Source organism: Apodemus sylvaticus, chromosome 8 (assembly GCF_947179515.1).
Source record: "Apodemus sylvaticus chromosome 8, mApoSyl1.1, whole genome shotgun sequence".
Lineage (NCBI taxonomy): Eukaryota > Metazoa > Chordata > Mammalia > Rodentia > Muridae > Apodemus > Apodemus sylvaticus.
The window spans coordinates 54,482,964-54,507,116 of NC_067479.1; the positions used below are offsets into that span (position 1 = coordinate 54,482,964).

At 40.4% G+C, this 24,153-nt stretch overlaps 1 protein-coding gene across 1 annotated transcript; it reads left to right on the forward strand.

The window, feature by feature from the left end:
• The first annotated feature begins 1,260 nt into the window (after nucleotides 1-1,260).
• On the forward strand, nucleotides 1,261-22,918 carry Cysltr2 (cysteinyl leukotriene receptor 2). The gene is made up of 4 exons (XM_052190974.1): nucleotides 1,261-1,866; nucleotides 17,798-17,868; nucleotides 19,727-19,861; nucleotides 20,540-22,918. The coding sequence occupies exon 4, from the start codon at nucleotides 20,758-20,760 to the stop codon at nucleotides 21,685-21,687; it is 930 nt and encodes a 309-aa protein (XP_052046934.1). The 5' UTR covers nucleotides 1,261-1,866; nucleotides 17,798-17,868; nucleotides 19,727-19,861; nucleotides 20,540-20,757; the 3' UTR covers nucleotides 21,688-22,918.
• Nucleotides 22,919-24,153: the final 1,235 nt, after the last annotated feature.

Here is a 24,153-nt window from a genome sequence, read left to right on the forward strand (position 1 = left end):
GACCGGATGCTATCTTTTCTACAGACCATATTTATCCATATTTATACGACTATTTTTGTGCGGAGAATTAGTTATTCAAGTGTTTTCACATTTTTCATGGCGTGAAAAAGCACTGGAGGGATTTTGTATACCTGTTGTATAGTACTCCCTTGTCAAACATGAGCTGCAAACAGTTTTCCTCTTTTGTAGGTAGTCTTTCTTACGGTGTTAATGTCTTTGTACGAGTGCTGTGGGGTAGAACTCATGGCTTTTCATGTGCATGGTGACAACAGTGCACCACAAGCTTCCCACTCCCAGCTTTTAATCACGTTTTTCATTGATTTAATACTGAATTTGTGTATTATGACTTAAGTGTCATAATCAAGAAATCATTGTGAAATTCCAAGTCGTATATGTTTCATTGTACATTCTCAGATTTTTATAGTTTTAGTTCTCACATTTAGTCCTCCTGTCCAATTTGAGTTATGTTTTGTATATGGATATACAGTGCTGATTAAGGATCAAACTTCAGTGTTTGGTATATGGATTCAATTTTTCTTCTATAGAATTTATTGAAAATACTATACTCCCCAGTAGATGGCCATGACACCTTGTTTAAAATGATTTAACTATGTATGGAAGGGTTAATTTGGGACACTCTATTCTATTTCATTGGTCCATGTGTCTGTAATTATATCAACTAGACTGTTATAATTCCTATAGTAGTGTGTTGTTTGAGATTATAAGGTTTGAGACTTCTGGGTTGATTGTTCTTTTCAAGATTATATTGAGTATTCAGTGGTCATGTTAGATATGGTATAGATTTTAAATGGATTTGGCTGAGAATAAATTAAACATACGCAAGGGAAGAAGAAACAAAGATGGCAGAAGGCAAATCTTTCGGAAAAATCTTGCACCTGGAAAATTAATAGGAAAAGAAGAATCTGAAAATGGAGTGTATTAGGTACTATTCTGTTTCTATAGTAAAATATCGTGACCAAAGGCAACATAAGGAAGGAGTTTATTGGGGTTTTGATTCCAGAGAGTCATTATGACCTGGTAGGCGTGGTGGCAGGTGGCCAGAGCTGGAAGCTGAGAGATCACATCTGTATCTGAAAATGTGAAGCAGAGAGAACGAATGAGAACTAGAGTGAGGGGGATAAACTCTCACAGGCCACGTCCAGTGCCACGCCTCCTCTTGTGAGGCTGCACCCCCCCCTCCAGTAGCACCACTGACTGGAGACCCAGTGTTCAAGTGGGAGGCATTTGAATCTGTGGGAGACATTTGTCATTCAATCACAGGAGGCAAAGGAGAATCGTTCTGAAAATTGGCCATCGGTGACCTTTGCAGAGACTCTTCAGTGGAGTGAGAACATGAGAAAGTCAGAGTGGTGAGAGCGCTCTAAAGCAGGCTGCGGGGCTGGGCGTGAAAGGCTGCACTCACGGGCCTGGCATGGGAACAGAAACCCTTTTGGAGAAATAACAGCCACTTAAACTCCTCCCCCAGCTCCCTGCCTATCACATCTTGCAAAAGATGTTGATGGAAAGAAAAAAAAAAGAAAGGAAATAAAGGAAAGAAAAGAAAAGCCCCAACAAAAACCAATCATCAGAGGAAGGGCAATTCCACGGTGACTTGAAAGAGGTCGACAGTCACTAACTGGAAATTCTCTGACTTCTGAAGAAAGAACCCAGCTCCCACTCCCATGACAGTGCCACAAAGCTGAGGTCCTGCTGACCCAGGTTCCTTCTTGTCTTGCTATTGGCTGACACTGGTCATAAACTGGCTGTTTCACTTTTGTTTTAAATAAACAAACTTGCATTCTACCGGGGAGAAGCCAGGAGTCAGAGCAGAGTCAAACGCCAGGGCAGCGGAAGGCAGAGGCACAGGTAGGTTTCCACTTGTGTTAATTTGTTACTGAGACTTGAGCTTTGATGGACCCTAGAGGAATTTGTTCAGCTATCAGTGTTTGTTCTACCACTTTAAGTGGCAAACTGAAATAGGAGGAGAAAGTACAAAAACCTGTAGAATGTAGAAAACATCACCACAGGAAAGACTTGGTTGACAGTTGGGGTATTTCCTTTCTGTTTTGGGTGCATATAATTTTAACTTTCTCTCATAGTTGTAGAGATAAAATAAGAACACGTCAATATTAATTTCTTCCTTTACAGTGTGTGCTTTATCCACATTGCCATGAATTCTGTAAAATCGTAATTGTAAATTGCTGTATGAGGCACTAAAATCTGCCCTCTTTCGCCATACAAAATTTGCCATATAGATTCTTTCCTATTTTGTGTAGATTGGATTCCTACTCAGAAGCCTGGCTTTTGGAAGAAAGTAGATTGTATCTGAGAAGGTGTACTTCAGTGGTTTGGTTCAGAGCTGCACTGGGGAGTGCACACGGGTGGAGGGCTGTGTTCTTGGAATCCATTCATTTTGGAGCATCCATTGGCAGTTTTTGCTTGGGCTGTACCTCAGGCAGAATCACTTCATCTCTGGAGATTAGAAAATAGCCCCTCAAAAGCTGATTTTTTTGGTATTGTCCAGTCTTTAATGTGTTTTTGTTTGCTATTAATTTTCAGGTGATGCTAATGACAAGCCAGTTAAAAAAATAAGCTGTTTGAAACACTTTCTAGTCTCTTACACGTATCTGAGAATAATATGAATGAATAGAAAGACACAATTAAAGGCAAGTCTGTTTGAAACTCTGTAAATGACTTAGCTATAGAGCTAATTTACAGGTCATATCAGAATTTTAGAAATCTCTGTCTTCTACTTCGACCACTTCAAGCCCTCAGATGAGACCCTGCTTGGAAGCTTCAGTTCACTAATGCTTGAAGTAAGAAGATTTGTTTCCATGGCTTGGGAAGGTAGGCGCTAGGGAAGTTGAAACTCTAGAAGGTTCTAAATATGTTAGCATTAAGCTCACTGTGTGCTAGCACCTGTTAAGACTGCCACATTTCTTTCATAAGCTTGCAAGGTCTTTTAATAGATGGACATTTAATATGTGGCCAGTTACAAACATACCACAGTTACAGCAGATGGCTAAGACAGGATCTAATGGCTTACCCTGCTTTCCAAGGGAAACTGTTTTTACTGGATCCACAGCCCTCTAAGAAAAACATGGACTGAATTTATATTAGAGTTGTGTTCTTCTTTCTCCCCTTAAAAAGAGTAGACAGATAAAAGGCAACTAGCCCAGGCTGATTCAGTTCTTGCTTTTTCCTGAGCTTCCCACAGGGATATACTTGGACTTAATTTGATCAACAGCATGTCAAACAAATTTCTTCTTGTTTTCATTTCATGGAGAAGAGTACCTCTTTAGCATCTTTGATGCACATAATCACTTATGTAATACATTAGCATACAGAAACACATTTTCATATATCTATAGAGAATATATTTCTCATTTTAGAGATGGCAAAAACAAAACCCTGGGGTTACAGGGTATTTTCCTAGGTAAAAGCAAATTGGTGAACCCAGAGGACCTGGCTACATTCTTACAACCCAAATAATAACTATTTTATGAAATTGATTAAATGAATTGTGTTTTATCTGCGTGTTATTAGTTAAATGCTGGTATTAATATTGTATCATTTGTAAAATAAAAGATGACTATGTCTCAGTGGCTAGAAAAAGCAGGATACAGAACAACACTATAACATGCACCCTCTTTTATTGAAAGTAGCCATCTGTAATTGGAGAAAGAGAAGAAGTATATGTGCAGATTTATCTGGTTGGTAAAATTTGTCATTCATACACGACTCAGTTTGTTATCTTTGTCCTCACCTTAAGTGCATATAATGCATAGAACAAAAACAAAATGCAAACTAAACAGAACCGGGTAGAATGGACTGCACCTTCTGGTTATTATCCAGATAAAATGGCCCGACTCCCTTTTCTAGTTGGCTAGAAAGAAGGTCTGTGCTCAGTTCTGAGTTTTGTCTGTGGCTGTCACCTGTTGTGTCGTGGTTGTGGCTAGCACAGACTAAGCTCTCAGGGTGTTAGGAGCCAAGCTGGTCAGGCCACGCCCAACTTCTCCATTTAAACTCATCCCCTCAGCCGAGGAGGGTTTGGAAGTTTAGAGGGATGAAATACTATGACAGAAAAGCAGTGCTGAGACTTGAACTTGGGTCTCTTCTGACCTCTCTGTCTACCTTAGGTCTAAGAGGAACTCCTTCCACTAAGCCACTTTTATGGAGGAAGGGTGATGGACACTCCTTCCTATGTGTCAGAATCTGCTCGAAAACTGTTAATAACTGAGGAACTCTTTGCTTTTCTTGTTTGCCCTAAATAGCAGGCATCAGAGACAGGCTGGTCCCCTGAACTAAGCTTATAGGAGAAAAGACTCATAAGGGATCATGCAGTGACTCAGAACTTGGCTAATATAGCATCAGCCTCAGCATCAGCCTTAGCATCAGCCTCAGCATCAGCCTCAGCATCAGCCTCAGCATCAGCATGCTGAATAACACAAAGGAAGATAAGCATTTTGCTATGGTTGCTCATCTTTGCTACAGGGTCTGTTGAAAGCCACTGTCCCATGCATGCATGGACATGTCTCAGCACATGGACCCCCTCTCTCCTTGTGCAGGAGTGATTTTTTGTGTGTTCTCTTCCACTGTACTGCATGAAGAGCCTGAAGACAGTCTTGGCATTGTATCCAGTATGTGGGACTCCATTGGGAAGATTGGGAAGGTATAAACAAAGTAACTCAGGGATGTGGACTAGTCACAGCTGTTGACTTTGGCTTACTAACTTCTATTCATTGACCCACAGAGAAAATGTAACAATGTTGGGCAACATCTAAAGGGAAACTCCCATTGGATTGGTAACTGAGTGGTTGTATAGGTTGGTTTCCTTGACCCAAGGAGTCCATGAGGAGTATTATGCGTGAGCCAAACCCCCAAACCTGAAGGTCATAGGAAGAGGCAGACCAGGCAGCAGAAGCTTTTGTAACTCTGGTATGAAGTCTAAGGTCCTTGATGGAGATTGAAGTGGGAATGGGGGAGTGGGGGCGTGGCTTGATTGGTCGTGTGTTTGCTTAGGATGCAGGAAGTCTGGAGGAGTTTGATCCTCAGTGCTGCATAAACTGGGTTATGGGGTGCATGCATGTCATTTCACACTCAAGAGGAGCAGGAGACAGGAAAAGGATCAGGAGTTCTAGGTCATCTTTGGCCTGGGTATCTTGAAACAGTCTTAAAATAGAGAGATAAATGAACAGGTTGGGAGCCTATGAGAGGAAGAGCAAGAATCGGAGAGAGAAAAGAGGGAGAGAGGGAAGCAGAGGCTGTCTATTTTGCAAACTTAAATATTAATTAAACTGAGAAAAATAAGAATTTAATCCAGAATTATTTCTTCTATTGTTATTAAACCATGATTTTTTTCTTCAAAGGAAAAAAGAGACTTTCCTACTAAATCTTCTCCAATGGGCCTGTTAAGAGGCCACCTCTTCTGCACCCTGTCACAGAGAACCACCTCTTCACCCTAAGCCACTTCCTGCCTTGACAGGAACTCTGCTACCTGGCAGATTCTAAGATTTGGAAATGGTCCACACTGTTAATTCGAACAGGCACAGATCTCTGTCAGAATGAGAGAGATAGTTTGCTAGTTTCGGCACAACAGCACTGTTTTCTATAACACTGGGATAAGAACCTTTGCACTGGGTCCTACCCCAGGGTCCTTGTCTCCCCTTTGATGGTGTGAGGGATTGAACTCATGACCCCACACAAGCTAGACTAGTGTTACCTTTGAGCCCGATTCAGCCCTCCTGACTTTTCATTCTTAAGAATTCACAGGTCTTTGACCTGGATTTTGGAGGAAAGAAAAAAAATTATAAGGCAAAGCACACCAACAGCATTTCATTGTAAACAGAAACTTGGAGTCCCCCAAATAGTTATTGGAGACATAAAATAAGAAAGTATCAGCTCATCTGTGTGTCACATGTGCTAGGCCTACAGAGGGACCACAGCAGGCTTTCTAGTGATTGGATACATTAACTGTGAAGACAATAACTGCAGTACAAGTAGCCAAGACTTGGAGGTTCAGAGAACACTCCCCTGTCTGTCTGTCTGTCTGTCTGTCTCTGCTGGGAAGTAATGATATTTAGATAGGAATTTGAGAGTGGACAAATGATAATTAGGCTGTGAGTTAGAACTCAAAGTACACATTCACAAGAGAGAATTTCCTCCCTTTTCCTCCTCTCCCCTCCCTCCTTTTCCTTCCTTCTCCTCCCTTCCCTTCCCCTCACTCTCTTTCCCTGCTCTTCCTCCTCATCTTCACTGGCCCTCTTCCCATTCCATTTTAAGCAGTCAACTAATCCATATGCCACAACATTCTCTCAGATAGGATTTGCTGGTCCTCTGCTTTTAGCCTCAGGAGTCAGAGTATTCAGGAAGTGAGACTCAGTGTAGACTAATTCATCAGTCTTACTCAGTTGCTGGATACTAACAGCCATCTCGAGTTTCCCATACTGTACTGAAGAGGTGGACTAGAAAACAACAAGGAAGGTGAGGGTTCAAAAATGCACTCGTGTATTCTGCAAAAGAAACGAAAGGCACAGCTATTGTTTTTTCCTTCTTATTGAAAATGGATCCTTTTCTCACAGAATACATCCTGATTATAGTTCTCCCTCCTTCTACCCCTCCCAGTTCCTTCCCACCTCCACTCCCATCAGATACACTCCTTTTTTGCAAGAGCAGCTATTGTTAAAGTGGTAATACAAGATGGATAATTATGAGATAGCACATTTTGGGTGTATATAATTCTAAGTGTATTTTTCTACTCCTGCAGATTTTTTTTAAGTTTAAAATTTTATTATATTTATTTCATGTGTGTGTGTGTGTGTGTGTGTGTGTGTGTGTACAGCATGTATGTGGAAGCTAGAGGAGCAGAGTAGGTTCTCTTATTCCACAATGAGCATCTTAGGGGCCCAACTTAAATCCTTAGGCTACGCTGCAAGTGACTATACCTGCTGAGCATCTCAAAGGCCCTACTCAGGGATCTTTGCCCCAAAGGTGACTCTGGCAACATGCATCTCCTTGGGGTGTCTCTTTTTCTATCTGTATTAGCATAATATGCAGCACATTCTGTCTCATATATATTCTGTGACTGTGTTCTTCTTTTAGTGGAAGATGGACTCATGTATGTATTTTCAAGAAGACCATCTGGCTTAGGCAAAGAAGGGTCTGGAGCATCAATATGTTCTCATAGGTTAGAGAAAGGCAGAGAGAGACAGACAGAAGCTGAAGGGTAAAGTACATTAGTAACTGGGAGAGATCACTCACGTTAACCACCCAGCTACCATAACTTTTACAAACTGTTTGAAGCAGGAAACTTAATGTCATACAATTTGATGTTCCTGTTCATTAGAACTAACATATGAAACCAAGACAGTGAAATTCAGACATTAATTTGGGGGTTTCTGAATTTTCATAGATTATTATCATTTTGGAATTTGATCAGAATGAAAGTCAGATGGCCCAACATCTCCCACAATCTTTAGAACATCTCTCCCACTAATCCTGGTGGATTCCTGAGGAATTCTTTCTTGAGAAAACCATATGGAAATTTTATTTACAGAGCAACCAATTAGGTGAGGTGAACATAAGAAAGAAATTTCTTGGTGCATTTGAAGCTAGACAGGAAATTTGGCCTGTTGGAACAATTATATATTAAAGCCACTCTGCTACCTGCCCCTAAAGGATTCTCTATTCCCCCAGAGAGTTCCCTGATGGAAACAGAATGGGTTTAGACACTGCTCCTTAAGAGCTTCCAGACACACCAGGAACCATGGCATCTCATGAGTAATACCTAAATGTCTTCCTCTGGAATATCAGGATGAGTCAGTGTAAACTTGATTGGCACACAAGAGGAAGGGTGTGGTCCTGATACTTGTAAATATGAGATCTGAGTTGATGGTGGGCTACAAAGAAGACAAAACAATATTGAGAAACAAACTGTGCACAGGCCACTGAGGGAGAACTTGAGTTTCCCTGAGGTGCTGAGGTGAGGGCCTGGACTTAGCCTAAGAAGGATCACTAAAGCTGTTGACAATCTATGAAGTAGAGAAAGTGACGCAGAGAACTGCCTCTCCTCAGGGCTTTCAGGGCTACGCATGCTTAAGTAACAAGTTCCAGCTTCCAATGGAACTACCAACAAACTTTTTCCCAGTGGGCTCAGGTACTGATTGCACATAAATGGATTTTGGCAAGCCAAGAGTCATTAGTCTGATGTCCCATGAAGTGGCTTCTACTCTGGGAGTCTTTGAGGCACTTTGGGAGTGACAGATGGAAGAATCAGGACATTAAAATCCTCTAGGGTGCTGAGTCTGTGGAAATGGAACCCAGGGTGTTTATTCCTTCCTCATGATCCTGGACACCATGACACCAGCAAAGTTCCTCATTTAAAAGCTGTGACAATCACAGTTATTTTTATCTGTATTTTTGTGTTTCTCTCCAGTAGCTTAGTTTACGTCAATCCTTTGAAAAAGAAAATCTGAAGGGTCTATGAGACTTTGTATTTCTTTCTTTCTTTTTTTTGGTAGACAATGAGGTTTATTTCATTTTTTTCTATAATTAATATAGCATAAGAAACAACAGAAAAACATTGAAACAGGCTTTCTACTTCTTTTTTAAAAAGCTATTCGATTTTATTTTTTATTCGATATATTCTTTATTTACATTTCAAATGATTTCCCCTTTCCTTGATGCCCCCATCCCCACAAGTCCCATAAGCCCTCTTCCCTCCCCCCCCCCCCCCCCCCCGTTCCCCCATCCATCCCTTCCCACTTCCCTGTTCTGGTATTCCCCTACATTGCTGCACTGAGCCTTTCCAGAACCAGGGGCCACTCCTTCCTTCTTCTTGGACATCATTTGATATGTGGATTGTGTCTTGGGTATTCCAAGCTTCTAGGTTAATATCTGCTTATCAGTGAGTGCATACCATGAATGTTCTTTTGAGACTGGGTTACCTCACTTAGGACGATGTTCTCTAGCTCCATCTATTTGTCTAAGAATTTCATGAATTCATTGTTTCCAATAGCTGAATAGTACTCCATTGTGTATATATAACACATTTTTTTTTTGTATCCATTCCTCTGTTGAGGGACATCTGGGTTCTTTCCAGTTTCTGGCTATTATGAATAGGGCTGCTATGAACATAGCGGAGCATGTATCCTTATTATATGCTGGGGAATCCTCTGGGTATATGCCCAGGAGTGGTATAGCAGGGTCCTTCGGAAGTGTCATGCCCAGTTTTCTGAGGAACTTCTAGACTGATTTCCAGAGTGGTTGTACCAGCTTACAATCCCACCAGCAGTGGAGGAGTGTTCCTCTTTCTCCACACCCTCTCCAACACCTGCTGTCTCCTGAGTTTTTAATCTTAGCCATTCTGACTGGTGTGAGACAAAATCTCAAGGTTGTTTTGATTTGCATTTCCATAATTACTAATGATGTTGAGCATTTCTTAAGGTGCTTCTCAGCCATCCGAATTTCTTCAGGTGAAAATTCTTTGTTTAGATCTGTACCCCATTTTTTTTAATAGGGTTATTTGGTTTTCTGGGGTCTAACTTCTTAAGTTTTTTTACATATATTGGATATTAGCCCTCTGTCAGATATGGGGTTGGTGAAGATCTTTTCCCAATTTGTTGGTTGCTGATTTGTCCTTTTGATGGTGTCCTTTGCCTTACAGAAACTTTGTCATTTTATGAGGTCCCATTTGTCAATTCTTGATCTTAGAGCAAAAGCTATTGGTGTTTTGTTCAGGAACTTTCCCCCTGTGCCCATGTTCTCAAAGGGTCTTCCACAGTTTCTTTTCTATTAGTTTCAGTGTGCCTGGCTTTATGTGGCGGTCCTTGATCCACTTGGAGTTAAGCTTAGTACAAGGAGATAAGGATGGATCAATTCGCATTCTTCTGCATGCTGACCTCCAGTTGAACCAGCACCATTTGTTGAAAAGGCTATCTTTTTTTCCACTGGATGTTTTCAGCTCCTTTGTTGAAGATCAAGTGACCATAGGTGTGTGGGTTCATTTCTGGGTCTTCAATCCTATTCCATTAATCCACCTGCCTGTCACTGTACCAATACCATGCAGTTTTTAACACTAATGCTCTGTAGTATTGCTTGAGGTCCGGGATACTGATTCCCCCAGAAGTTCTTTTACTGTTGAGAATAGTTTTAGCTCTCCTGGGTTTTTTGTTATTCCAGATGAATTTGAGAATTGCTCTTTCTAACTCTATGAAGAACTGAGTTGGGATTTTGATGGGGATCACGTTGAATCTGTATATTGCTTTTTGGCAAGATGGCCATTTTAACTATATTAATCCTGCCAATCCATGAGCATGGAAGATTTTTCTGTTTTCTGAGGTCTTCTTCAATTTCCTTCTTCAGAGACCTGAAGTCCTTGTCATACAGATCTTTCACTTGTTTGGTTAGAGTCACACCAAGATACTTTATGTTGTTTGTGGCTATTGTGAAGGGTGTAATTTCCCAATTTCTTTCTCAGCTTGATTATCCTTTGAGTAGAGGAAGGCTAGTGTCTTCTGAAGTCCAGCTCTGTCTTTGCAGCTTAGACTTCAGGAAGGGTCCTAATGCTACTTCCCTGCTTTGAAGAACATACTAGTTTAGCACTCTGTGGTCTGGATTTAGAGAGACAAATGTATTTGTGGACATTTCTACTGTGGAGGAGGGCTGCATTCTCTCTGCATAACAGGGAGCAACTTTAGGGAGCCTGTGCAATGATTACAGTGAATCTTTCTCTGCTGGTGTCTATGATCCAGGCTCTGGTCTAAGTGTCCTTTCAGGAAATTACCACCCCCATTTCACTGATAAGAAACCGAGGCATGAGGTAAAACTACCTATATCAGGTAATAGAATTAGTAAATGAAAGGACAGAATTCAACCCGGAGTTTGTGCGTTCCTCTCTGTCTCACTTGCTGCAGAGGGTAATAAATAGCATGCCTTCCACAGTCTGAGTCAATCATCTCTGTCTTTGCTTTTATATTTGAACTGATGCATGAGAAAATTTTGCCTCCTTAATAATGTTAGACCTGAGCTAGCTAGCTATGCTGGATTATAGCCAGCTTGCTAGATAGAGTTGAATTATCCTTCAGGCAAGAAATTTAGTGATACTGAGGTAAGAGGTATGGTGGGAGTCTGACATCCATAGTTTCAGTCCTGCCAGATAAAACAAGGCGTCTACTCTTAGAGACTTCAGAGAAAAGAGGCGGTCTTGCATTTTTGAGGAAACATTAATTAATGTTACCTTAATAACTGTGGAAGCAGAGCATACATTGGCAGGCTATGTGACCGTGGTCACCTTTCCTCTGGGCAGGGGCTTGGGCTTGGTTCATATGTAGTCGTACAATTTGATAGTAGTCGGGATGCCTCTGATCCCCAGGGGGTGATGGGGTGTGTTCTTCCCTTGCTTACAGCCCTCTCTGGCTCTGGTTCAGTCCTGTTTACTTAGAGGGTTTACCTACTGGATACTTTCTAAGTCCTATATTTGAAATTCTAGAAGATGGTCTGCTCTGCTTATTGTAGTCACATTTTCGACAGCTTCTTGATGCAATCTTCCAGCCCTCCCTACACTCTCCTCTATCCACTGCCAGAAGCACCTTTCTAAAAATATGCATAAGCTCCCACATATTGGAGGGCTCTCACTGCCTGGAGGATCAAACCCAGACGTCCTATTATGGACACAGACTCTCCTTCACTGTATCTTGCCTTCGTAGGTCTTTTCTGGATGGTAGTAAATGGCTTACAGTTCTCCATACTTACCTTGTGTTTTTGGCTTTGAGACTTTGTACTGTTCTTCTGTCTGGGATCCTTGACACTCTCTTCTTAGTCAATGTGTTGGAATGTCAGGGAGACACTGCATTATCATCGCCTCACACCCCAGCCGGCTGCCTCTCCTCTTGACACATTATCACGCACTTCACATTTCCTTCTGGCTCTTGTCATTTCACAGCTCTGTTGGTTAACATGTCTGACTCATTCACCACTTCAGAGCTGGATCCCAGTTACAGAAGGCATTTTCTTTAATTCACACAGTGCACAGGATACGATGTTCAGCATGGGACAGTATGGGGCTGTGGTTGAGAGGCGGTGACTGGGTCAAAGCCTTACCCCATCACTAACCTGGAGAATGAACTTGAGCCTGTTAGCTTTTCTTTGCCTCTGGATTTTGATCGTATCTATAAAATGACCAAACTAGAGCATCTACAATTGCTATCAAGTAAAACCACCAGTGGCTACTAGGGATTGATTTTATACCCATCTGGAACTTGACAAAGTTTGACAGAGATCCTGATGTGTACTGAGCATGGGACAGCCCACCCCACCAGTCTCTGTTACATGATGAGTCCTGAGGTTGGAGCTACAAATGACTTGAGGAAATGTAATTTGCCAGAGCCCTTGGACAGAGTTGCCCACTTGGTTGCACGTGACAAGCAATGAGAATGACCTACCAGACTGTCAGGTCCTTTGATGCACAACCTTTCCTGGCATTAACTCAGAATCACAGCTCTCACTTCAAAGGGAATATGGGACAGTTCATTGTGGAGCCAAATATGAGTGACCATAGCCTGGGAAACATAGATTAGGTTACTGCCAAATATCATATTACAATGTGTTTTTTATAGTAATAAAACAAAATAGTCATAAATCAAGGGACTTAAAATATATTTGTGAAAATATCAGGTTGGGTTACATATAGTTAATCAGCCTTATAGAGTATGGGTATATGTATTTATTTTCAACTTGTCAGGTCCTAGAATCCACCAAGAATGGAACCTCCGTGCCTGTTCATGAGTAATTATGTAGATGAGTCTCTTATATATTCCTTGCAGTCGTCTCATGAGATAGATGGTGTAGACCCCTGTTGTGGGGTGAATGATGTCTTGCAAAATAGCACTCATGAGTATTTAACCTCATTTATCTGTAAATGCAACCTTATTTGGAGATAACACTATGAACAATGTAAGTTAGGACAAAGTCATACCACGTTAAGTGAGCCCTGAACTCAATATGACCAAAGCTTCTCGCAGAAGAGCTAGAGGCACAGGCACACATAGAAAGATGATATGAAGACATAGACTACAGCAAACAGCACCCTCACAGTTGGATCACACAGATTGGAATGACATATCTCTGAACCAAGAACTACCAAAGATTGCTGGTATTTACCAGAGGCCAAACAGAAAAAAAGAATCCCTCATTCCAGTATTTGAAGAAAGCATAGCCCTGTTGACAACTTGAGTACAGACATGTAGCCTCAGGACTATAAGAGAATAAGAAGAAAATTCTGGTGTTTTGAGACACCAAGCTTAAGGTACATTGCTAAGATAACCCTTGAAAGCCAACACAGAAACGCAAATTTGCCTGGTAGTGAGTGCTCCCTGCATTTCTTACTGGTTGATCACTCCCCAAGGTGGTATTCTCTTTCTCTTCTACTAAAATCACACTCTAGATAAGTTGCACAATAACAGAAGAAGTTCTGTGGGATTGTAGAATGTTTTAATGTTTAAAGAATATTTCATAGGAAACAAAACAAAACAAGGCAAAAGGAGAGACAAACTATCCCTAAACCATGCTTTTCTGCTTTTACAGAGCTCTGGGAGCATCATAAATTCCCAAAAGGGAGGGCCATTAGAGATGGTTCTATTTCTCAGGCTGATTTGACCATGGGAGCCTTTCGTTTGCCAAAGCATCTCACGGGATTCATGTTCTGTCAAAAGTACTTTGGGAAGTGCAGAACTAAACAATCATACAAACAAAAAAAATTTTTTTTACATTATATTTATACCAGATAGTTTTCTTCAGAGTTAAAACTTTGTATTGGTGTTTATTCATTGCAAATAGTGATGAGTTACACAAAGACAATTTATTTCAAGTATACTATATGCCTTTAAAAATAATAAGCCAATTATTTTTGTGAGTCACATTTTTACACAAGTGTCTGGAGGAAAATTGGGAAACATTACTGCTGCATCTGGAATTAGTTTCTATATATCTATATATGTAGCTTAAACTAGTGTTTTCTTGTAAGTTTATTATTCTTTGTATTATTATGTGGACTCTTAGAGGCAATGTCATTTAGTCAAAAGTCATTATGAAAATACCTATATTGAATAAAGTTGGGTTAGTGGATTTGTATTAAGCAAAAAGTACCCATTATTGGTGCGGTGAATTCTTAATAATTTTATGTTGCCAAGGCATCAATTCTAATTCATTTGTAGGGGACCAGAGAGGTGACCCCGAGGTTAAAAGTATGTACTGTTTTGCAGAGGATCAGAGTTAGACCCATAGCACTTACATTGGGTAGCTAACAGCTAGTAACTCCAGCTTCAGGTGATCTAATGCCAGCACCCCAACATATAATTAAACTACACACACACACACACACACACACACACACACACACACACACACTTATTTTTTTTCCTACCAGAATTAGGGCTTAGTCTTAAAAGTTAGTGTTTCTACTACCTGTGACTGCAGTCCAGATGGGAGCCGCACCCTTCCACCTCCCAATGATAGCTTCCTGAAGGGTAGCTAATATACCCTACTGACTATCCTTACTGGACGCTCTACCTCACTTGCACTGTGAAGGCATGCAGTGGTATTTCTGGACCTTGTATCTGCTTTACTTCACAGTGGGAAACCCTGGACCAATAAAATTCTCCAATGAGTTCCTTTCTCTCCCTTCCTGTACCTTCTGACTTAGGAGTGTATAGCTTCTAGGCAAGCCCTGTACCTACCAGGACCTGTAAGTTATCAAATAATTTTATTTTTATTTTGTGTCTCTCCTAATTGTTGAAGAGGTACTTTCATCTTATACTTAAAAGGCTGGATAATGAGTGTTTCAGGAAGAAAGTGTTAGAAAAGAATTATTACAGGCTTGTTGTTGCTGTGAGGTCACTTGGGCATATAGGTAAAAGAAGACAGAGTTTGCAGAAATAAACATGGTCACTAGTTCTGTAATACTCTGTTCTGGAAACAGAGAAAGTAATGCCCAGGCAATGAGTGTACATTGCTCAAGTCCACGTGAGCATGTGCGTGTGCATGTGTGTGCATGCATGTACTGTGTGTGTTCTTCTTAGTCATTCACACTAGGGACAGCTCTGTGGTATTTATATAAGTGCAGCCAGAAGCTTTTACTCTAGCTAAGAAAAAAAAAAAAACAAAAAACAAACTAAGGACAATATGTTGATTACTCCTGACAGCCCTACTTAAAGAATTCAAATTTAAAAGCAGAACAGATCCAGTATAACTTTCTGGAGTTAGTCACAAATTTTATATGATCATCCCTACTTCTGTCATTCCAGCTGTGCTAACTGCTACTCATAGCGTATATGATATAAGGGGTCTGGGTCTTCCTCCATGGGTTTTCTCAACTGTCCTGTGCTTGCTTCTTCTTTTTTTTTTTTTTTTAGAGGTTTCTATGAATCCCTTTAGGGTAGAAGAGGGAATCTGATTCATGGAAAAGATGTCAGTTAGAACATCTGAACTTCTCTACTTCACAAGACAAGCTCATGTGGATCCTAAGGACTATCCTGGTAGTGTAGACTGGATTATTAGCAGCATTTATCAATAATTGATTATGACAGGAATGAACTTTGTAGAGTAGTTGTTGAAATGAAAAGAATGTATATTGGATATATATGTATATATATGATGTAATCACACACACATATAATAGTGGATGATTTTTTTGTTCTTGTTTCTAAAGAGTTAGTTTTCTCTGATATGGAAGAAAGACCCCAGCAGAGGTGTGTTGATGGGAATCAATGTATGATATTCATAAGATGATGATTGCCATAACCAAACATTATGTGGAGCTCAGGAATTCGTGGAAGAGGGGGAGGAAGGGTTATAAGGACAAGAGGGGTCAAGGACACCATAAGAACATGGCTCACAGAATCAACTAACCAGGCCTTATAGGAACTCACAGAGGCTGAAATGACAACCGGGAGCCTGCGTGGATCTGACCTAGGTCTTCTGCATGTATGTTATGGTTGTGTAGCTTGGTGTTCTTGTGGGACTCCTCAGTGGGAGCAGTGACTATCTCTGGCTCTTTTGCCTGTTTTGGGGATCCTTTTCCTCCTCCTGTGTTGCCTCATCCAGGTTTGATATGAGCTATGTGCCTGGACTTATTATAGCTTGTTACGCCATTTTTGGTTGATAACCCTGAGAGATCTGCTTTTTTCTGAAGGGAAATGAGGAAGAGTAGATTGAGAGGAAAGGGGAGATGGGGGGAGAGATAGTGGGAGGAGAAGAGGGAGGGGAAACTGCAGTCGGGATGTAATATATGAGAGAAGAATAAATAAATAAATTAATTTAAGATATGATGATTCTGTGGCTGGTAATATGGCTCAGTATTCCAGCCAACTTCAACTGAATCAGATCCCTGCAACCTACACTGTAGGACAGAGCAAACTCCCTCAGGATGTCCTTTGGTTCACACACAAGCAGTATAACATTCATATGTGTGTGTGTGTGTGTGTGTGTGTGTGTGTAGACACTTGCATATGTCCTCATTTATGACTGCACACTTGCATGCACATAAAATAAATAAATGTAATAAAAAATTAAAAAAAAACAATGCCTGTAATTAATCAGGGGCCTATAGGGAGAAAATTTACTTTTGGAATGCTTTTTCCCCTGAAGGTCATTAAATTTTGTGAGAAATCATTTAAATTCAGAACAATGTCTATGAACTATGTTAAAAAATTACAAAGATGCTGGCTTTCCCTTGAGCAGCACCAGACCATGATTAGTTCAAAATGACAGGGAATGAAGAGATTTTGAATCAGATCTGAGAGGCCACAACGCAGTAAGGGGCAAGTTGGGTTTCAGAGGGACTGAGAAGCTCAGAACGTGTGTTTTGTTCTGTCCTGTTTGAAGTTGCCTGTTTCTACAGCCAGTGGTCTGGCCCACAGATTATAGCTGGGGCTGCCCACTTCTACCACTCATCAACTGGGGAATTTCCATAAACATTCAGGGTAAGGAGTTTTCAAGGAATTTGGCCACAAGTGCCATTTTAGTTGGGTAACAAGATGCACAGTTAAAATACTGAAGAATTTTGGCTGTGTTTGTTTCTCATAGTTCCCTTGAGGTCTTTTCCATAGAGGTTCATGCATTTTTCTCTGATGTCCTTTCCAAGAGACCAAATATATAGCATTTAAATCACAGAGGCTGCCCTGGGGAGCCTTTTGAAGGCGCCAGTTTCCTGTAGTCCTCCCATTGGGGCACAAAAGAATAGAATGTAGGATTGGAAGCAATCCTGAAGTAAGCCCCATCTTAGGAACTCACAGGGAAGTGATTGGTGACTTCTCCAAGAGAAGATCAGTGGCTGGAAAGGTATCTTAGTCAGTGTTTTATTGATGGGAAGAGTTAACACGATCGTGGCAATTTTATAAAGAAAACTTTTAATTGGGACTGGATTACAGGTTTAGTCCATTGGCATCATGGGAGGGGCATAGAAGTGTGCAGGCAGGCATGGTGCTGGAGAAGGAGTTGAGAGTTCTACATCTGCATCGTCAGGCAGCAGGAAGTGAGATGAGCCCCTGCACCTGGCTTAAACCTTTGAAACCTCGAAGCCCAGGCCCAGTGACACACTTCCTCCAACAAGCCACATCTCTTAATTGTACTACTCCCTATGAGCCTACATGGAGCGTGTTCATTCCACTCCACAACGCGAAGGACAGTGTCAGGTTGAGGGTTTTGGAATCCCCTTGCTTCTCCTAACCTTTGATGATTGTTGAGAATGACGATGAAAAAGAAATTTCTGTGTAATAGACTGAACTGTATTGTTCTTTTACAGTTGTCATGGGGAAGAATGTGTCTCTTTGGCTAAAGAGAAGACTGGGAACTTCTTGAGTTGGGAGGATAAAAGTAAGTTACTTCCTGCCCCCCTCCATTGTTACAGACAGACCTCTCCAACAATGACAAGGATCATTGAAATTTGGATAGAACCAAGGACCCGAGTAACATCATAGACCTTTCAAAGATAGATGCTTAGAAGATCTCAAGGCTTCTGTTGTCCGTGGTCTGCTCTTACAGATGTATGAGGGAGGTGTTGCTGTAGGCAAGGTGTGCATGGGGTATTATTGACAATACTTTAAATTACCCTATCAACCCCGGCTTAATATCACTGCTAATTTACTACTGCTGTTGGTGGGAATATCAAGAATCAGTTTTGCCAAATGTAAATTTTATTATAGCTCCTGCTGTAACAGTAAATTACCCCATGATTCTTTAATTCATTTACTGTTTTATAGTTGTTCTTAGAGTGCCTGAAGAGTCTCTTTCCTCTCCTCCCCTCCCCTCTCCTCTACTCCTTTCTAGTATTCACTATGTAAATCTGGATGGCCTCAAGTTTGAAATTCTCCCACTTCAGCCTTCCAAGTCTGGAATTAGATGTCTAGCCCATTTTAGCCTAGAAGATCTTATTTCTAAACATTTTAAATTTGTGGGCTCATCCAAATTCATACACCTTATATCAGCACAAATATCTTTCATCTTTTCTCATCTGACAGGTCTAACTGGGAACAACTTATTCAACCATCTAGACATTTATTTCTGGAAGAAATTTATATTTCAAGAAAAAATTTAAGAGACTATATAATCTTACCAATTTTTAGTTTTTCTTTTTCTTTTTTTTAGTTATGAACCAGTAACAAACAGAATTAAGTCAGGAAATTCAGAAGGTCTACAGAGAATATGGCAATTTCCTAATTGAGATATCATATCATAGACATCTTTTTCTAAGTACAAGGGGGCATGATCACAGAGTGTCATAGCAACATATAGAGGAAGATCAGTCAAGAAAGCTGGGTAGAAGGGTGGTGACTGGATGTCTACTCCCTCATCATTAAAAGCAGTAGGCAAATTATTAGGCTCAAATTAAGTAACTCAGTGTAGTTGGCTTAATGCTTCTAAAAGTCATGTTGCAGAGAATATGACACCTAGCCAAAACAGGCACACAGGGGCCACTAGACCTAAGGAAGGACCAAAATACACAATGAGCCTCTGATGTTTCGTCTACAGTTTAGTTGACATCCTTGCAGGTTTGTTAAGACTTTGCATGACTGAAGAAAAAAGGGATGATGTGAGCCTTGAATCTTTCAAGAAAAAAATATTTGGCACACAGCTGTTAAATTTGATGCTTAAGCATAAACATGCTTCTATCAAATTTTTTAGTATTTAATTTTAATTATATATTCTTTGAGGATTTTATGGACATATAGAATATATTTTTATCATATCCCACATTCCTCCACAGTTCTTCCCAGAAGCCCCTCCTCTCCCTTCCAACTTCATATCCTTGCTTTTTTCTTTAGAGTCCACTCAGTCCAATTACTTCAGTCTGCATGCACACACATGTAAAGGTCATTCACTGGAGATCAGGCAACGTAGCAGGAACCTAGGAAGAAAACTGAGTGAGCCTCTTCTTCAGTCTATCAACTGCGATAACTTTTAGCTAGAGGCAGGGTCTTGTGAATTCTTTCTCCATCCAATAAGCATGCTTTTAAAAACAAAATCCACAAGTATAACCCTTGGAATAATATGTTTTAATTAGCATATTTTACTTAGATATAGTTAACTATGAAAAAATCTACTTTCATTTTCATTTATCAGCTTTTTATGACTAAGTTCAATAGACAAAAGAATGCTCATATTCATTTTAAATTAATTAAAATTTAAAGGATATTTAGAAATCTGATTGTCTATGTTATCTTTTTTGTCATAGGATGAAGAAGATGATCTGTTAGTGGCCACTTGTAGCAAGGTTTGAGCGCCAAAGGACATATGATGGCATTTTAATCAGATTTGGGACCTGAATTTTGGAAAGGAAGGATGAAGAATGTTGTCCAAGAGAGAAGCTGTAGGTTCTACCTATCTAGACTCAAGAAATAATTATTGGCATTGTAAAATCACAATTAACAATAGTTGCGAGGAGCTTAACTTTAATTTTTAGGAAAGCATCATATCTTTCTGAAAACAACTTGAAAGGATCTTTAAAAAGACACAATTAACACTATTTTATTGACAAAAATTACTTGTGGCATAAAATAAGAATTATTTTACGTAAAAGCCCAGATTCTAATTTTACTTGTTTTGCACATTATCTGCACAACAATCTATAACAGATCTTTTATTAATATGCCTACGTGTTTGTGTTTATATACCTAGATGTACACATATATCCAAATTATTGATATTTTTAAAATGTGGTATAGGATCCCTTTATATATCTTTACTTCTTCTCTTCCTGTATAATGTACTAGTCTACAACTCCTCTATATCCCTCTAAAACCATGTCAGACAGTGTTATAGTTTTTGTTTCAAACATCAAGTATAACTTAGACTTGAAAAGGAAAAGGGAAGCTGGTGTCCTTGCATTCTTTTGTTTTTTTTTCCTCTCTCCTTTTTCCCCCTGATATTCTAAAGTTACTTCTTTTATTTATCATTTCCTTCTATGGGAACTTTATTTAGTCATTCTTTAAAAATTACTTATGTATTTTTCTTTTATTGTGTGGATGTTTTGCTTGCATACCTGTAGGTCAACCATGTGTTTGCCTGATGCCTGCCAAGATCAGAAGAAGGTGTCAGAGAAACTTGCTTCTCTCCGTGTGAGGCTGAGTACAGCAAATGTTTGATCAGTAATCAGGAAGAAAAGTGGAATTGTATGAAGTAACCTTTCGAGTTTATCTCTTTTTAAACTAATATAAAGAGAAAACTTTATATTAGTCCTTGCCTCTGTCCAACTTCATATCAGAAATGGAAGTAACTGAGACCCTCGGCAGTTATAGTAACAGGAACTGTACAATAGGTAGCTTCAAGAAGGAATTTTACCCCATCATATACCTGGTAATATTTGTCTGGGGAGCCTTGGGAAATGGCTTTTCCATATATGTCTTCCTACAGACTTACAAGAAGTCCACATCTGTGAATGTTTTCATGCTCAACCTTGCCATTTCAGATTTCCTATTCATAAGCACCCTGCCCTTCAGGGCTGACTATTATTTCAGAGGTTCCGATTGGATATTTGGGGACCTGGTCTGCAGAATTATGTCTTATTCCTTGTACGTCAACATGTACACTAGCATTTATTTCCTAACTGTGCTGAGTGTTGTGCGTTTCCTGGCCACTGCCCGCCCCTTCCAGATGCTCCGTGGTACCAGCATCAGGAGCGCCTGGGTCCTCTGTGGGATCATATGGGTCTTCATCATGGCTTCCGCAGCACCGCTTCTGGTAAATGGCCAAGAGAAGAACAATACCACTATGTTGTGCCTGGAGCTGAATTCCCAAACACTGAAAAAACTCGTGATCATGAACCACATTTCATTAGCGGTAGGCTTCTTGCTTCCGTTTTTCACACTCACCATCTGCTACCTGCTGATCATCCGGGTCTTGTTAAAGGTGGAGATTCCAGAATCAGGTCCACGGGCTGCTCATAGGAAGGCGCTGACCACCATTGTCATTGCTATGATCATCTTCCTGCTCTGTTTTCTGCCGTACCATGCACTGCGGACCCTCCACTTGGTCACGTGGAATAAAGAATCATGTGGGGATGTGTTACATAAGGCCACGGTCGTCACACTGACCTTGGCTGCAGCCAATAGTTGCTTCAATCCTTTTCTCTATTATTTTGCCGGAGAGAATTTCAAAGCTCGATTAAGAGCTATATTCTGGAAAGATCATCTATAGAAAGCAAAGTCAAAGTGCTATTTGTGTGTAGCTGAAGAAGAGGATTAAGCGTATAGGTCGTGAACACTGGTGTCTACCCTCATTCACTCAGGGTCTCCAAATTACTTTATACTTGCATCATAACCAACAAATCTTGGTTGCTGACATTTAATTGACCACAGCATTTGTTAATAAAGCCTATTTCAGAAATTTCATTAGATGTATTTTTAGTGGTTGGAACGAAATGAGAAATGTAGAAAAAAAATTTCTACTGGAATCTTGCATGCTGAAATGTGACATTGGGAAACCTTGTCAAACATACTAGGCCATGTTTTGCATCGGATCCTATGCCAGCTCTCTGGCCCAGACATTCTAAATTCCTAACTTGAAGACATCCTTCAGAGTTATACCTCCTCCAAATCCTCGTCATATTTAAGCCTTTGAGACACAGTCAATCCTACTGGGGGGCCTCTATGCATCTAGGGTATCATTCCCAAGGACTCTGGAGCAGGCTTTGATTTGAAGAAGAAAACAGTCCTCTAATAATGCAAGTCACGGTTCAGACAAGGTTGACAAGATTTCGAAAAAGGAGAGTGAATGTTAAGTAGAGGTAAAGATTATAAGCAAGTTAACGACCACACAATTTTCAATGGAAAAACTCCTTAATATTCAAGGCACCAACAATTAAGATCGCAGAGGGAAACATCTTCATTAGGAAAGGTCTCAACATTTTTATTTTACTTGCATCAGAAAGCACTTGGATATTGCTCACAACAAACAAACAAGCAAACAAATACAAGCAGACAGGCGACCAAGACAATGATAGCACAATGAAGTCATTAGTGTGCTACAGAAGAAAAGTGTTAGCCAAGGGCTCAAGTAATAACTGGAGTCCACTACACAGTTCAATATTTACACAGAGACTGACACATAGAAACACTACAATGGATTCTCAGGGAATGAGTGGGGAGGGTACATGTAGGAGGAGAGCATAGGAAGCTTGGATTTCCATCTTCCACCAGAGAGAGTTCATGTTAACCAAAGTTAGGGAGAAATAAACAGCTACACGGCATGCCATTTAGTGAGAGGGAGTGAAGGAGAGAGAGAGAGTAGGGGGTGCAAAAAGACCTGGAGGAGACTGCCTCTCGACAGGGAGTTGAGGGTAGGATATTTGTTATTGAGAATTGTCAAATTGAGTGATTTGTGAATGTGTACTGCTGAAATAAAACGAAATTAAATAGAAAACTTTAAATCAACTTTGTGTTTTTTAAAGAAAAGCAAGAATAACAGAAGTGGTACGGGGGGGGGGGGGGCTCACATATGGTGAAATGTCTCTGAGGCAAGAGACAAAATGGAAGTGTGTTTGCCCAAGTGAAGGCCAGGAATGCCCTGAGGCTTTAGATACAGCTCTTGGTTGAGGGATGAGGCAACTCTTCACAGAAATGTGCCAACTCTTCAGGGAGGAGAAAGGAGTTTCGGCATGGAAGCCTTTTCAGTGGGGGCCAGGACTGGATTACATTGTGGTTTAGAACCTTGATGGGTTATGGAAACCTTTCAGATTTCATCATGGTTTATTCTCAAGCAGAGATGATGTTAAATGAAAAAAAAAAACTAAGGAGAGGAGACCAGTGGACATGATAGCTTTCTGTCTAGAGTTCACTTTCTATCTAGAAAAACATTTGGAAGAGAGACATCTGTCAGAGGAGAATGGGAGCCCAAGGTATATGGGGGTGAGAAACGTCTAGTCTAGAGAGGGAGAGGCTAGTAAAAGTCATAAAGAAAAATACATTGAGAAAGAATTTGTTATAACGCTGATGTGGATTTTCACATTCTGCTATCATAGTAGCACTAGTTAAGCATCTGCAGGCAGCTAAAAAGAAACAGCCTGGATACAAGCTGCTCGCCACGGAGAGGTGGAGAAGTCTGGCAGGTTAGCTGCGTGATGTCTGCCGGGAGCTAAAGGCTCAGTCTGTGGACCGCCACCTCTAATTCTCTGTGCCTTTGCATTCCAGGTATGGGTTGGCACAGCGAGATGTACCGGCCATAAAGACAACTTGGAGCATGGGTCAATACATTTGAGCTGGTGTCTGATGACCAGAGAGACTCACAGAATACCTCACATTTTTGCATAACAGACAGGGAACAGCAGACTGCTGTATAGCTCACACACTAGGACATCAATGACCAGATTGAATTTCCCATCTGCTGGTACAATGAGGGCTTGAATGGTAAATTAATGTTCTTCAAATCAACTGCAATATTGTATAGTAACATTTTAGCTGGAAGCTTCTACCCATTCTTTATTAACAATGTATTTCACACAAATAAAGACATAAGCTAAAGGAGAATCAGATAGTGGCCTCTGTTCTTACTCTTTAGTAGGAGGACTAAGCTTTTATTAGTACTGCCATGGTCATTCACAGATCTATGACCATAGAGACTATCAATCTGGATTTCATATCATTCTTGGTTTTATTTTTAGTTTTA

Excerpts from the sequence above, each read along its gene's own strand:
- Cysltr2 (XM_052190974.1), top strand. The coding sequence starts at position 20,758 with ATGGAAGTAACTGAGACCCTCGGCAGTTATAGTAACAGGAACTGTACA.